General features: G+C 53.2%; 2 protein-coding genes across 2 annotated transcripts; one reads left to right on the top strand and one right to left on the bottom strand.

Moving 5' to 3' along the window:
* Positions 1–623: 623 nt before the first annotated feature.
* Positions 624–3,733, bottom strand: BDP55DRAFT_207430 (component of IIS longevity pathway SMK-1-domain-containing protein). Its single transcript, XM_060565974.1, has 5 exons — positions 3,477–3,733; positions 3,250–3,364; positions 3,110–3,194; positions 1,619–3,045; positions 624–1,565 (listed from the first exon to the last, which is right to left on the bottom strand). The coding sequence occupies exons 1-5, from the start codon at positions 3,594–3,596 to the stop codon at positions 685–687; spliced, it is 2,628 nt and encodes an 875-aa protein (XP_060435542.1). The 5' UTR covers positions 3,597–3,733; the 3' UTR covers positions 624–684.
* Positions 3,734–12,784: 9,051 nt separating this feature from the next.
* Positions 12,785–14,215, top strand: BDP55DRAFT_626479 (uncharacterized protein; the record flags this gene model as incomplete). Its single annotated transcript, XM_060571634.1, has 2 exons — positions 12,785–13,280; positions 13,341–14,215. The coding sequence occupies 2 exons, from the start codon at positions 12,785–12,787 to the stop codon at positions 14,213–14,215; spliced, it is 1,371 nt and encodes a 456-aa protein (XP_060435541.1).
* Positions 14,216–15,865: the final 1,650 nt, after the last annotated feature.

Here is a 15,865-nt window from a genome sequence, read left to right as displayed (position 1 = left end):
CAGACCATCGGAAGCCAATGACAGCACCAGTCTTGTGCCAAATGTATCTATGACACTCGCCAGAATATTAGAGATATGGCGTGTTGGAACCCAGCTATTTGAGGAATGTATTCTGCTCACTTCACATCACCGGCACGAGACTCGAAAAATTGGTTCAATCCAAATTGGTATTTGCTCAGAGATGGGTTTGGAACGGTTACGCGCCCGAGTGCAAAATAAAGCCTTGTGGAAACAGGCTCGCCGGCCGCAAGAGCCCAGTGTCGAAGCAAAAACTTCAACAAATATGGTACACGATGCTACTTTGGCGATTCCAGCCCGCAGAGCCCACATACCACGATGGGACTTATCCTCTTTTCTTCTTTCCCCCCTCTCGCTTTCTCTCTCGCCCAAGGGCGCCAAGCGCTGGAGGGGGGCCCCTTTCTGCTGTCGGCGCACTCTGAAATGTCAACTTTGCCGTCCTGCACGACACGTCCTCGAAACAACCTCTAGCCACTCTCACCCCGGCGCACCTTCTGGCTCTCTAGCTAGTTCTGGTTACTCTTCTCGGTTTCCCATGTCGTGAACTGTGATAATAACGCCTCACCGCCCCCAAACTCGCCCGTCCGTAGTTAAAGCATGATCGAAACAGTAATCATCGCCAATCGTATCTGCAATCTGCCATGCAGTGAATGCCAGGGTAAACGCTCAGGATTCATCATCCGACCTCGCCGTCCCGGCAGTTTTCACTGTAGGTGATATACTGATCGCAATCTTTTTCGGGGCTGCTGTGCTTGACCGATCCGCAAAAGTCTTCTTCCTCCTGACCATACTTGATGTCATTGACGCATTCGACCCTGCAGAACTACTGTTTCGGCGCTTGTTTTGCATCAACTTCCCAAGCTCGTCATCGTCATCTTCTTCGCGACGTCTCTTCTCGGAAAGACGTTCTGGCGGCGCCACCGAGGATGATTCACTGCTCGTATCGGAGGCGCCATCAGTTCCGTCTTGCTTCTCTCCAGACGTCGGCAGCACCTCGGGATCAATGTTCTCGTCTACCTCTTCATCCGAAGGATAATCGACCAGCGGTTTTGAGGTTGGTGTGGACGCTGATGAGCCATTTGTGGGCTGCACCTTGTCAAAAGCCCTGCTCTCAGGTCCATCTTCGTCATCCGAGGTGTTGAAGTAATCCTCCTCGGCTTGATCTACAGCGATATGTTCCATCATCCTCTGGTTGGTGTTGGCGGCTGTCCGTCTCGCCAGATCCTCTTCTGATTCTGTGTAGAACTCGGCGGTGTGGCCTTGAGTCTGATCATAGAGCACTAGAACGTTACGGAAAGTTTCCGTGTAACTCAAGTCGACTAGCCGTTCCCGATAGTTTTGGACGAGGAACTTGTTCATGGCCTTTCTGTGCTCTTGCCCGGTAACAAACACGAAAAACTCGACACAGGCGGAGCTGAGGAGATTGTCCCGATGCATAGATTGGGAGACCATGTCAAGCAGAGGCTCCAAGATGCCATGTTCCATGATGAGCCGATCGTAGAACTCGTCTTGCATACCTGCTAGGTTACGGAAGAAGCGAATGGCGACTGAGATACATGATTAGTAAAGCAAGAGACCGATTGGGAAGCTGGTCACAAACCTAATCGGAGATATTTCTCCGGGCAGGCAAATAGCTGAGCAATTCGCCGGAGTAGATCTTGTTGGTGAACGAAGGGTCTGCATTTCGCATGGTGTTGCCTGATGAAGAAGCAAAGTATTTCAATGAGGTATGTGAACATTGACGCTTGTTGCAAGGGGAAAGCCATGTTGGTGCGGCCTCGGAGGTCGGTGAGGGGCCTGAAGAGTCGTATTGCTGATGAAGCGTAGAAGTTGTCAAGGAGATTTGAGTGCTGAGGATCCTGCATCGCCTGAGGCCGTCGGCCTGGGAACTCTCCGTTGGATTTTGCGAAAGCCTCCTGCGACTGAAGCGGAGGGCCCTGGTCAAGAAGGACCTTCAAGGCATCCGAAATCTGTGCCTTGACGCCAAGATCGACTTCTACCAAGAGCAGATCAATGAGCGAATCTGTCAAGGGCGGTTGCCTTTCATGGAGTTGTCGATAAATGGTGCCTCGAATCATGTGCGGATCGTGGTCTATTAGGGATACGAGGACGTCTGTCGCGCCCACCCGGACACTCACGTCAGGGTGACGCAGGCCAAAGTTGATGACCTGAAGCAGGCCGTGACCGATGAAGTTGTTGTAAAGAGTTTGGCGAGCCGGAGGCTGCAAGTTCTTTGCAATGGCGCAGCATTGCTGAATGAAGAGAACAGCTTCCTTCTTCCGTCTCTGATCTGTTTGCGTTATCTTGAAGATGCCGAAAAGTTCACCGAGGAATTCCCCGTTCCCTTGCAGATGCTGGACAATATCCACTTGATTGAAGAAAATCAGAGAGTTGAGAACGGAGAAAGTCGGATCGTCCAGTATGCGTGCCAACACAACGTCCTTCAAGTACTGGAGTCGGTAGGTCTGATGGATTTTCCTCCTGATCTGGTCGTCCTGGATCGGTACAACCTCCTTGTATCGTCCTTGGTTGTCTAGCCAGTGGCGATGGTTGGCTTTGTGGCTCGGGAAATCGGGGTCGTATTCGAGAGCGCCCACGACGCCAAGAACGCAATCGTCGGATACGGCATGTTCTATTATGGCGGTGTCATTGAGGAGAATGACGGTCTTCATGATGTTGCAAAGTCGGTGCAAATCTGATAGGCTCTCGAGATCTTCGGCCATCTCGACCAAAGGAATCAGCTTGCCAATGTAGTCCTCGCCCATGATGCACTTAGCCAGCGCGTCTCGTCCATTGACTGTCTGACTCATGATGCGCATGCTAGTCTCAATTTCCTGGAGGTTCCCTATTTCGGCTGGTGGAAGGCTAATAGTGCTGGGCATCTCCATAGCCAGATCGTCGGAAAGACTGTCGTCTGAATGGAAAACGTTAGATTGGGGTCGTCCAAAGCGGTCCCCGTTAGCACGCGACTTACCGGCAGCGGCCATGCCGCCCTGGAAAGTCTGTTGCACGCTGTTGACGAATTTCCTGTTACGAAGAGCAGTGGTGAGCAACAAACATCAAACGATGAAAATGCGAAGCCAGCGCTTACCATATCAGTGCACAGCCATCCGCCTCCTGGAAGGAGAGGGCCATGTCGATGCCATTGCTGGGTTCTGTCCAGACGATGAGGGTCTCTGGTATATCGAGTCAGCCTATCTGCGCCGCTCACAGAGGTGCCATGGAACTTGCCTTGCTGCTTCTGGAAGCCATCCTCTTTGCAGATCTTGGTTTCTAGTAGAAGCCTATCAGGGTGGTCTTCCGATTCGACTATGACTCTGGGGTCTCGAGGTTGGCCATCTTCCGCCTGACGAGCATCATCGGGTTAGCATTAGGGTTGGATATGTACATGGAGACATCGACATGGACGGCAAGGAAGGCGAGACCTCGACGGTGTAGAGGCGCGTGACAAGACATACCTGCATGAAAGCAGCGGTACAGAAACCGGTACCGCGATCGAACCAGTCATTGTTGCGCAGCTCGTAGACCTTGACGCGTTTCTTGTCCGTCGCATGATGAGGCACGGGTTGTGCCATCATCAATGGTTCGGTGCCCCCCTCGGTAGTGAGGCGGGGGTAGCTAAGGATATCGGGAGCGAGGTCGAGATGTTGTTGGAGGGAAAGCTCAGCGTCGGTCTGGGTGAGAATGGTGAGCGCCACTTTCCCGTCGTTCGGTCGCGCCTGGAATGGGGCGCGGCTCTCTAGCGAGAGGTCGGTCGGGGACGAGAAGTCTTGAGCTCGTGCGAGAAGAGGCTTGTCGTCGTCGATGAATGCGTGGCAACGAGATGTGCCCGGGTGACGTAGGGTCGAGATGATCAGGGAGCCATCAAAATGGGAGGGGGCGGTCGGGTCGCGCGATTGGCGGGTGCCGGGGGATTTTGAGCGACGCAAGGCACCGTATGCGTATGGGGAGAAAGAAGGATGCTACGGCTGACGCGACAGCGATAGCGGAGTACAGGCGACAATGATAAGCAACGCGCTTGCACGGATGGTAGGCGGCGAGACTGGAGTTTAGATGTCGTCGACTGCGGCGTCGCGGCGCAAAATTTTTGGGTTGCGTGGGATGGCAGATGATGATGAGATGGAAGAACTTTGAGGCTGTATTCGGTCGGTCGGTCGGTCGGTTGGTCGGACAGAGGAGGCAAACTGGGGACTGGGACTGGGAGCCTGGGACTGGGTACGAAGTACGGGACTTGACTGGGCAGGCACCTTGGGTACGCTGCTGGGACGGAAACTGGGCGGGCGGGCTGTTGTCGCTGTCGCTGGCACTGGGTAGGTAGGTGGTGGAGTGGAGTGGAGTGGAGTGGAGGTGGGCACCTCTGCGTGCTGCGTGCTGCGTGGCCGTGGATGGTGGGACGGAACAGTGTCCAATGCGCGTGATTCCCTTGGGCTGGCAGGTTTGCTGGTTGCTCAACGAGGTCCCCACAGTGTCCACCCACCGTGCTGTGACCCTACCGCTCATCGCTCCCACTCGCCGCTTTCTGGCTCGGTACCCGCATCGCACTAGCCGATTGTGGACTCGACGCACCTACCACCTCGCACCCGCGACAACCACTGGGGCAGGTGAGAGGTGGGAGGCTTGCGTCAACGTGCGGCTACTCGTTTAATTATCCCCTTTTGGTAGGCGCTCGCCTGCCGTTAATCACTTATGCATGACTAAGCATCGGACATCAAGCACACTACAAGTCCACCTCTTGTTTTTCAACGTTCCCATGAAAGGCGATGTCTAGCTATCGTGGACCCCTTCGTCAAACTACCTTATCCGTACCTTATCTGTACACTACTTGACAGAGACCTTCCATAAGGTACGTAAGGTAAGGTAGAGATTAGAGGCAGCAGTGATATCCTGCCTTCCTCATCCGAGGCAAAGCAAGGTACCTGGCAACCCAAGAAGAACGCACCAGGGGTTGGCGGCACCGTGAGGTCCCTGCAGCAGCGCGGCAGGGCAAGCGCCCAAGGTAATGTACTAAGTCTCGTTTCAATAGGTACCTTATGCTCGTTCGTGGGACACACCTTTATTTAACCTTATCTCAAAATTACAGCTCAACCTCGTCATTGTATGTTTCTCCTTTTCGATGCCAGACGTTGGGTCAGGCCGTTCCGTGGAACCAGCGTTTCTTCAACCAAAGACATAGACGGCCCTACCTTACCTCGAACCACTACGTCAGATGGGTAGAATTCTTCCCCGCATCTCATCTGCTTGGTGATCAATGCCTGGGGATCCCAACTGCCCGGAATGGAGCCGGGGGGCAACATTCCTCACCACCAACTTACGACCAGATTATCTTACCTCCAGGCCTCGCTGGACTTGTCAGTTATGTCGCTGTCGCAAAACCGTTGAGTCCACGTGCCGCTGATTACCTAGGTCCATCATACAAGCACTCCCATGAAACTATCTTTGCCAACCGGCAGGAGAGTACCAATCTACATATCTAGCCTTTCGAAACATCGCCGTTCCATTTCTTGGCAGAAAAGCATCTGATAAAGTGTGTGTACGCATGTAACAATGGACCCAGAGGAACCGAAAAGGCCCCAGTTCTTGCTTGGGTGTTCCCGTGCAGATCATCCCAAGAGCTCGTGCCACATCACTGGGGCATCGGAACGATGGCCCATGGGCTTCCTGGGAATCAAAGGTTAGACAGCACACGCAGGGATTCAGGGCTCCATCTTCACGATATCACATTTTCTACCCCCACTTCCGACATCTTTCATATTCGCTTTCTCTCCGGATGCCAATGCTGCTTGTTTATTTTCTCATGAACCAACGAGCTCTGATTGAGCTCTACAGGGGGGTGCTATCTACAAAGTGAATCGGCATTGATGTCATGTCGCAGGCCGGCAAGTTTAATCATCAAACGATACGTCAATGCGATGCGCTACACTTCTGCTTCCGCACATCGGGCTCCGGGTCAACACCACAGGCGCGGTTCACCCAACAACCCAAGTACGAACGTCGCTAAGGCCATTGCGCATTGGGAATATCCCCTCTCCAATGCAAGTGTCAGGCAAGCCACGACTGATGGCTGATCCGAGTCCATCTTTCAGCATGGCGCGCAAATCACGAGCCCCTTACGATCAGCAACAATGCCCTCAACCAGGACGAAAGGGTCTCTTGTCATCGTCACTGCGATGAAGAAAATCCTCGGCTCTCGCTAGCTCCTCTCAATGTCGTCAGAAGAGCCGACAGTGGTCTAAAATTATTTAGCCGCAGATCCCTTGCATTGACGATCTTGACGATTCGGGGTTTACCAGTCCGGCATACGAGTCCGGGGAAGCCAAGATTATTGCCATCGTGGACCGATCAACCGGCGCATCATTGTGTACATGTTGAATCCGGACAGCGCCACTTAGGCGGGCCCGATACGTTGGAAGATTATCGAAGCAGTCCTTGTATCAATTGAGTCCATTCGGACCACTTCGAGCTTGCGATGCTACAGTCGCGAGTACGCAAGGCCGATCAGCTCTAGTGGAGATGGTGCAGTGGCGCAGAAGGAAACAAAGAAAAGATGGACGATTCGGGTCTATTCCAACGACAGCCTACAGTTTCACGATTTAGGCTCAGCCGATTCTCCCGGATCGGCGTGCTTGATGGTACGCGAACTACCACCTCACAAGCGAGACTCTTCCGAATCTGTCAGCTGTCAATCCCCGCGAACTCTGGTCCGTCGCATTCCAGGGGATCTCTGGCCAAAAGTTAGCCCCGAATGACCGTACCAATTGCAGTTGACGCGTACCTACTCCTGATCGTCAGGGTTCGCATAGCGAAAGTTGTGGGAATAGAAACGACTAACGGCCTGCGCCAAGAGACCAGACGAGAGGAACCGAAATATTCACTGAGACTGGCATATGGTTGCAGCGCCTTTGCATCTTTTTTGCAGTTTCTCACTGCTGTCACTGTATTCGTTTCTCACGCAAAGCAATTTCGATAAGGCGATTGTGAAGTAGGGTAGCCTCTTGCAGTGAGATTTGACAACAAACACCTCAGGAGGCTGGAGCAAGGGTTCGCTTCTCTGCCAGACTGAACTAACCTGGAAACCTGGAAATAAATAATCAACGAACGGCGTCGGGGCCTAGCAGGGGATGAGGGTGGGAACCACAACCGGGCGGGCCGGGAATATCTGCTGGCGAAGCCTGAAGGGCCGCCGAACGGAGAAAATTCCACCTTTCGGGGGGTTGCGGCGCGCGCAAAAACCAGGGTCCTTGTCAACCTACATGGTTATAGGAAACTAGTGCGGCGCCTTGTTTAGTCCCAACAATCTTGATGATGCAGGACAAACAAGTTTTTTTTTCCCCTTTCTGTTCGGATTCTGAAGGAGGTCTAGATGAGAAGGAAGGGTAAAAAAAGGAGATGATATGAGATGAGATGGTGCTTTGATTCAGCCAGCATCTTATCTATGTCGCTGTCCGGTGCCTCGACTGAGGTTGCTCGCGAGGCTTTTATTCGTTCTGTGTTGATAGGTGTATGAGAGGGCGTTCTGGTACTTAGTTATGCATGTCAGACTGGACGATAGTACCTCGATACGGCCGCTCCAAATGTCGCGGAAGCACGCGTTTGTGACAGGGCGATTCGAACGTGGCAGCGGCATACGAGTCTGACTTGAACGTACGTGATCTCAACTTTTCAGAATGTGTTCTTACGTTGTACTCATTTGCGTGCTCTTGTCAATGAAGGTGTTTTACGACTTGTCTCTCCCATACATGTCCGTACGAAGTACATGATTACGGCTCGACGAGGGAATGAACTCCCATGGGATACAACGGAACATTATCCCATGGCATGGTAGGGTCGTATTGGGATGGCACAGAATATTGATAGGCAACGCCGCACCACCCATGCGTTGATCGGGACGGTCCAGCCACAAACTTGAAATAGCAACCCCCCCCCCCGTCGTGGGCCGTGACCGACTGAGACTGATTGAGAGAGATAGGTATCCGTACACACCCACGGCGAGTTTGAGACACGCACCCTGGAAGAGGTAGGTAGAGTAGCTAGGCCAAGATTGGATGGCTTCGACGCGGCTGACAGCCAACCGGTGCGTGGCAGCTCGCGAGTTGTGGGTATTTCTCGGTCGCCCGTCCGGCATTATCACGGCAGCTCTATAGAGCTTCCAAGGGCTAGCCTCATCAACCTCCTTCACCAATTTTCGAAACTTTACCAAGACGTCTAAGCTAGGCTTTCGCCCAGCTTTGGTACGGGTGCGGCTGGCTGAAGTCTGAGGGCATACGTCGTCCCCTTCGCCGACAAAAAAAAAAAAAGCCACAGATATTGTATTTTGGAGTTTCACACGGGGCGACGAGAAATGATGGTAGTACCGATTCTACCCTTATGATCACACTTTGAATGTGAGGCTGAACAGCCACTCTTCGACGCCAGACCCGTGAGACTTCTAGGGTCCAGTTGACTGGACATGTTTCGATGTCGAAAAAAGCCTACTTTTCGAGTCTACCGGTACAGCCCCCCACCCCCTGTGGCCTCATCTCGTTGCGGCGGCGGGCAGGGATCCTAGAGATAAGGAGAAATGTACAAGAGGTTTGAGTCCGGCGCCCGGTGATGCAACAGTAGCCTGCATGGCGAGTTCTATCTCTCGAATCTGGCGGCGATGGCCAAAACTCAGCGCGGGATGTATCTATCCTAGCCAAGGCTTTAAGGCAGTGGCTTCCCACGACGTCGACAAGGCTAGAGAAAAATCAATATTCCCAGGGCCGGGCTACTGGGGGTTCAAGATAGGGAAGTAGGTAGGCAGCTGAAAGCTCCATTTGCCCAAACTGAGCTGCGCGTGGCCCCAAGCGGGCTTCCTCCATGTACTTTGACAACGACTGCTGCTGCTTTCAGGTGGCCGAACGTTGAGCACACCCCGGTTCAGCGTGCTGTCTATCGTCTGCTTTTGGTCCAAACAACCGGGTCGGGCAGCCGGGCTAGGTATCATGCAAGAACATGTGCGTCGGAACGCGAAAGAGGATGTTGGCGACGGTCGGGGATTTTTTCTTCTTCTCTCCATGTTGCGGTCTGTAAGTAAGTATATGTACGTGGTGTGCCGGTGCCGAGCGAGAAAGCACGCAATGCTGGCTTGTTTGGGCGTTTATCCAGATTGTGCAGTAAGGAAGGCTGGGTGTCTATCCGTATCTGTAGGTGAAATGAAGGGAATTATTGAGTCATCCTAGTCGATTGGAATGAGATGGGCTTGGGACTGCGTCAAGGATTGTGAAAGTGTCCGAGTGAACGACAGCAACAATCCAGCCTATCCAGGTGACTTTGAGACGGCTGACTTGGCACCAGGAACCAGGCACCATGTGCCTTTAGTTGTTGATAGTCAGAGGACCGCCACATTAGGCGAGTTGATAGGTTGTCACGACTCACCAGGCTGAACTGAGCTCGATACAGACAGACGAAGAGGAGGACATGGAATCCTCGCATAACCCGGCTGTCAGTTCCGCTTTGGCGAGGCATGCCCTGCAGTTGAGAGACACACTGACTCTTGGTGCAAGAAGAGGAACCAATCATTGAAGCAGGTATGCACATATGCACATGTAGGTTTGTCCGAACTCATTGAGTGAAGACTGGATTCCAGATGATGAGAAGATAAAGATAAGATCAGTCGAGCACCTGAACGTTCCACGACCTAAGGGACCTTGGAATAAGGTAGGTAAGACAGGTAAGGTAAGCACGATGAATGAATCGCAACGATGCATACCTACATAATACCTTATCTTACCTTCCATGAGTGAGAATAAGGCAAAGTACGTACCGCTGGGATGCAGTTCAATCGCACCACATGGATGGAGGCAAGATTGCTATTCGATAATTCCTTCCTTCGTGAGTTCAAGTTCGGTTCGCCTGCCCTTCCTGCCTGCAGCAGGCCTATGGAGTAGGTAGGTACACCTCGTACTACAGAGTACGGAGGTACAAGCAGCTGGGACATTAGATTGTCCGTGGCGGCAGATGGTTCCCGCCATCCGGCCCCCCAACAAGCTACCTTAACAACTTACAATCGTCGATATGCCTCTTCGCCGTGTGGCCGTACCACCAACCCGTCTCACATCTTAATGCAATCCATGTTCATACCAGCTGCCTGGCCCTGCTGGCTATCCACCGGCACGAGCAAGCTTCAGACAGGGGTATAATCTTACATACATGATACCCTCCCACGCTCACACACCCAATGCCACGCCAAAACACTTTCAACGATTACGATGCCCACAAAAAAGCAAGAAATGGCAAACCGCCGTCGACCAAGGGGGATTTGCGATATCCAGCCGCTCCATGGTCTCGTTTGCGACCTGCCTGCCCTGGGACCTGTGGGCCTTGCTTCGGCATGGGGCCGAACCTTTTTCAAAGGAGCACTTCGTCGCCGTCTCCTTCACGCACTTCTACCTCATTCAGACGCCAGCAGTCTTGATAGAACAAAAGAATGCGGACGACACTGGATGACGACGACGAAGAAGAAGACGGGTAGCGGGAATCGGCCCCAGGATCGTCATATCCACCCAAAATCTCGGTCTCGTGCAACAAACAAGAGGATTGTCGTTGATGTAATGGGAAGACATGCCGAGTGGCGTATGGGGCACCTACGATGGGAGCCCAAAGATAGACGACGCTGCAGTAGCTTTCTGCTTCCCCCTCCCCGTTGCCATGGTCGGCTTTGAGAACAAAAGACCCGTCGACAAACCGTCAGACAGACGACCGCTAGTCTTACTTGACCTAGCCTAGTCGACGGCGGCGAAGACGAGGGCGATGCGTCGTGGTGGTCAGGCACACTCATGGTAGCGGTATTGGTGGTGATGGGAGGACGAAACTTACGGGACGGACGGGGGGAGGGGCACATTGGCACACCATCAGCAATTCGCCAATTCATCATCGGCATCATCCACCCTTACAGAGTACCCATCACCGGGCCCTGATTCCCCTGAAGCGGACCAGCGAATTTAGCTCAACATGCCCCTGTCCAGTGCGGCTGGGCTGAGTCCTCCGCTCATGGGGAATAACCTAAACGTGAAGCCAACGCCGACACCAACGCCATCAATCGGGGCCCTGGAATGTCCGCGCGAGTTTCCGTGCTGATGATCTGGTACTGGGTACCTGGGCGTCGCCTAGTGGCTTGTCTCCCACCGACGCTATCGAATTCCAACCAAAGACTTTCTTTTACTGCCACGATCACAACGCTCGTGCTGGAGCCGGCGCATCCCTGCAGCAAGGTACCGCTACCTGTCTCTCGAATACGAGGGCCGTTTGGTCAACCAAAAAAGGCACGGAACTTAGAAGGCCAAACGTCTTCTCTGCTGCATAAGCCTACACGTATTACGGGCCCAATCAAGCCCAGCAGAAGAGACAGCCGCCAATCTTTACTGGGCGACCAGTCCTTGCTGAGCCGCGCAGCTGTGATTTGCTGTGCAGCGCTGGGAAAAGACAGTAGGAAACTTGAACCCAACTTTGGCTACGGCACAAAACGAGGCGAGGCCAATGCCTACCAACCAGCCTGAGTAGGTTGTCACCAGGGTTCGGAGACGATATTCAAAGGCCCCGTGCCAGTCCAATCCTACACATCCTCAAAGTCCGGTGCCGAGCGTTGGTTCCAAATCTGTCAAAAGCTTGAGCTAGTGACCTTCTCGTCGGTTCATTCGCGTCCTACCTTGAACCCCCAGCCGCGAGTCGTCGAAAGACGCTATCTCAGTCAGCTTTCTGGACCTGGACCTGACCGTGCGATTCAGGGGTATCGACAGATGGACCGGGACGAACGAAGACGTACTCAAGTCTGACGGCAGCCCGGCAACACCATTGACACTATCGTACGGGTTCTTCTACCCAGGAAGCGGGACTGACGGCGGCGCCATTTTCCAGCGTCTTAGTTGGGATCGTCTTGAAGGCTGGACTCGCCTTGGTTGCCAAGAAAAGACACACATTGGAGCCCTCGGGAGCCAGAAGCTGCAGAGAAAACGAGCGAGCTGCACGTCGTCTGGGACCCCCGCTTGGGAATTGTCCCAATCCACGTCGTCCATGCACCCATCCCATCTCCTTCTGCCACCACCCCCATGCATATCCCATGTCCAACCCCAGGACACACACCACCGCCACGCCTTAAAGCAACCTGGGCTCCCGACCGAACCCAGCTTCTGTTCCGGGCTGCCTGGTGTTCCTCCCAACTCTCGCTCATCTATCCATATTACTCTGGCTTTTGCAATCCGCTTTCCCGGAGCAGCATTACATAAGGCTGCTTATAGTTGTTTGCTTATATCCCTCCCCAACCTGCCTCACCCGTGTTACAACCCTCGTCCAACTCTCGCTTCAACCTCCCTCCCTCCATCCATCCGTCCACCTGCCAGAGAGGCACGAGCCATCTCCCGCAACGACCGCTACTAGTGAAAGTGAACGGACGACTTTTCGCCAAGCCGACACCTTTCCCATATCGCCAAGTCAGAGAGTCATCCGAACTGGGATTTGGTCTGTGGTACCGCGCGAGTTTCACCTGTGCCGCCCGAGTATTGCCAAAACCAGTTGCCCGGGCTCGACTTATACGAAATCCTGCCAGTCAAAGAACAACAGTACCCCGGCCATTTATTATCATTTCACCTCCCACCAAACCGAGTCGAACCGGATACTCTTTCTTCTCTTCCAACAGAGATATCATCGGCTTCTTGATAGAAGTGCGGTTCATTATTTGACTGTTCACCCCGGCTATACCTAGCAGCAACCTTGCCATCTTTGGCCCTACGGCGCCAAATCAAACATCAAGATGGCTGTCTTTTCTCTTTTCAAGAAGTCTAGGCAACAGGCCAAGGAGCACAAGCAAAAGCAGGCAGAGAAGGCCGCCGAGGCACCAAAACAGCCGTACAAACACATTCCAACCCATGCTGCCATCGACGCACTTGCCGGAGCACCATCAGCCTTCAAACATGAGGACCGACCCAGGATTATGGAGCAAAACCGGCGGCGGAGTGCGATGGCCGCCAGCGGCTTGAGTAGAATGCCCGGCCCAAGTCTACCTCGCGTCTCAAGCAGTCTCTCGCACGTCACTTATCCTTCCGCTCACGCCAGCCCAATGGGTAACATGCCGAGGGCATACAGCTACAGCGGCGGACCACCCCCGATGACCTATTGGCAGGATCGCAACACTAATTCCGTCTATGGTGTCCCTGACGGCAGCCGCATCTCACTTAAGGGCTCACTCAAGGGCAAGGAGGTGGATAGGTCTTATGCCTCGGGACGTAACAGCCCGTCATCCGTCAAAGGTAAGCTGCGCTAGATGGACTTGCCAGTTCGCAAGACAGCCAAAGACTAACACGCGGCAGCTGAATCTCCCACGGGTAGCTCAAGTCGCTCGACCAGCTCACAGGAGGACTTGGAGATGAAGCCCGCTCGTCATGTTTCTATGCCACCTGCTGCCTCACAAGCACCCCGAAACCCAGTTGCTGCTGTTCACACACACAGGCTCCACCCGAGTTCTCGTCGGGCATCGGATGCATCGGAGCGTGCCGATAGCTCCCCGAAAGCTGAGCAGTCTTCGCCTTCCACAGACCGAAGCAAGCCGCCGCCGTCGATGCGCGGATTCAACGCCATCCCGGCAATGACGTCTCTTCCACCGATGCAGTTCGGCAACTCTCCATCAATCCAGCAAAACGTGGTTGCCTCGTCAGCCGCCTCGACTGCGAGCGTCCGCTCTTCATCAGGATTCTCCTCATTCAACTTCAATATCAACACTGGCGCGCCTTTTTCCGCACCCATGTCCGGAAGATCGTCAGCCGCCACCACCCCAGCAGCTTGTGTAACGCCCGAGCCAGTGTACGAGTCTGTTGAAGAAGAGGAAGAGGGCGGCTCCTACACATACGCCCCGCAACCCGTTGCCGCTGCGCCGTCTGCCATGAAGTCGAAGGATCGTCGCAGCACCTCAAAGTCCAAGATCACTCGGTTTACCGAATTGGAGACCATCGACTCCAACACGGAGAAAGCAGTCAACGTCGCTAGCATCCCCTACGAGAACACTCGCCGCGACACCACGCCGCCTCAGGTCATTAACAAGGCTGTCGCTGTTGAAATGGTCAGCGCCGCGCCCTCTGAAGTCGTTTCTAGCAACAAGCCCGGAAAGCGCCTCTCGAAGCAAGCGGGCTCTAAGCTGACTAAGAAGAGCCGTTGGTCAACAAAGAGCCCATCCGCCGTTGCAGTTTAAACGGTACTAAGACGTTACCGTCTACATCATACACCCTCATACGCAATTTTCCTACGTCAACATTTGCTCATGGTTTTGGGTGATAAACTATAGCCTCTTTTACAACAACCGGCGCGGGCGTTTGAGAGTAATGTCTTATTACAATGACGCCATAAGACTCGGAGTCTCTTGGCTTTGCACCATGCAACACTTTGGGATCGAAAAAGTTCGTCGGGAGGGCACCTTTCAGAGTTGCTGCCGCTGGACTTCAGCAACACTGGATACTTACAGGGACTTGAATATCTTCAGGGTCGGATCCGGGATGGATCCAATTATTTCCTTGCTTATTTGATGACCATATCATGACCACAGCTTATACCGATAACATAGACACTTTCCTTATCTCTCATATCACTATTCTACCACTACCACTACTACAATGTTGGCAAAATAGCGACCAACGGAATGAAATATCAAAACCTTATTCTTCAGGACCCCAAAGTATCTCTCTTGTTTGCTTCTGTGCTTGGCCTGATGTCGAGCATTATCTCGACTCGAGACAAAGATCCGCATTCACGTGGGGAAAGTCTTGAACGAGACCTTCGATCTTCGATGAGACGAGAGAAAAAAAAGAAATAAAGAGAGACAAAAATAAGCTCATAATCGTTCCTTTTCTTCATCCCTTCTAGTTCAAGTGACGTGCCCAGTACAACATTGCAGCGAAGTCTTACATCATGTTTAGCGCGTGGATGTGGGCTAGACATTGGGTGAGAAAGATAGCCAGGCCTTGACTGCGTTGACTGCCGAGAAATATTGAACGGCAAAAGGGCTGGATAGTGAGTGAGACGAGACGATTGTCTCGGGGGCACGGCACGGCAGACAGAGAAAGAGAGACACTGCTCTGATGCCTGCAACTTCCATGTACGCCACGCTAATCAGCTTTGCCTACCAGCCTAGTAAGGCTTGGCTTCCAGGAGAGAACCTGAAAGTGACCAAATATTCTTCCCATCAGCATCCAAGCGGGGGAAAACCTTGATTTACTCGGCGTCGGTTTAGCTACCTATCTGACCCTCTTCGGTTCCTGGCTAATAATGAAGCTACCTCCAAAGCCGCCGTCTGTCGGGACCGGACTAAAAGAGGCAAGGTTTAGTGTCTTTAGTGCGTTTCCCGAGATGGTAAGGTTAGTGTAGCAAGCGAGCAGCTGGAAGTTCGCCAATCTAGACCGCGATGCCGGGTGCGAATTGTGATCGTCAATGCTATTGATTATTCGGCGATGTAAATGTCAAGAAATAACCAAAAGTGTTACTTCCCGTCCGGACCGGACTGCTTTTCCAGAGCGGCAAGGACCCAGTACCACGGCCACGCCGATTGTCAAAGATGGGCGGATGCCACTGTCCGGATAGTGTTGTGTAAAAGGGAAAGAGATCGTCAGGGTCCACACGAGGTTTTTGCGTCGATGAACATGACCGGCAGGCAATGGCCTAGGGATCGTCAGGGACGAAGGGCTTTGGTGTATGGGTCTAGTGTAGATGATGAAGATAGAAGTTGGCGTGTCCAGGCGTGTCGAGCTTGATGAGGTTATCGACGCAAGAGGCAAGCCCCTCCTCAGCCGCCAACACGCGTGAATTCGGACACTGGGGGTGGAGACTGATGGCAACGCCAACACACGCG

Source organism: Colletotrichum godetiae (genome assembly GCF_030913485.1).
Source record: "Colletotrichum godetiae strain CBS 193.32 chromosome Unknown BDP55scaffold_3, whole genome shotgun sequence".
NCBI classification, from domain to species: Eukaryota; Fungi; Ascomycota; class Sordariomycetes; order Glomerellales; family Glomerellaceae; genus Colletotrichum; species Colletotrichum godetiae.
The sequence above is the reverse complement of the archived record's forward strand: the minus strand, read 5'-3'. Positions and strand labels throughout refer to the sequence as shown.

Bases quoted from the DNA above. Each gene is read 5' to 3' on its own strand.
- BDP55DRAFT_207430 (XM_060565974.1), bottom strand. From the start codon at position 3,596: ATGATGGCACAACCCGTGCCTCATCATGCGACGGACAAGAAACGCGTC. The intron at 3,365-3,476 runs GTATGTCTTGTC...GATGCTCGTCAG, and splicing joins GTACCGCTGCTTTCATGCAG to GCGGAAGATGGCCAACCTCG. The intron at 3,046-3,109 runs GTAAGCGCTGGC...TCTTCGTAACAG, and splicing joins GATGGCTGTGCACTGATATG to GAAATTCGTCAACAGCGTGC.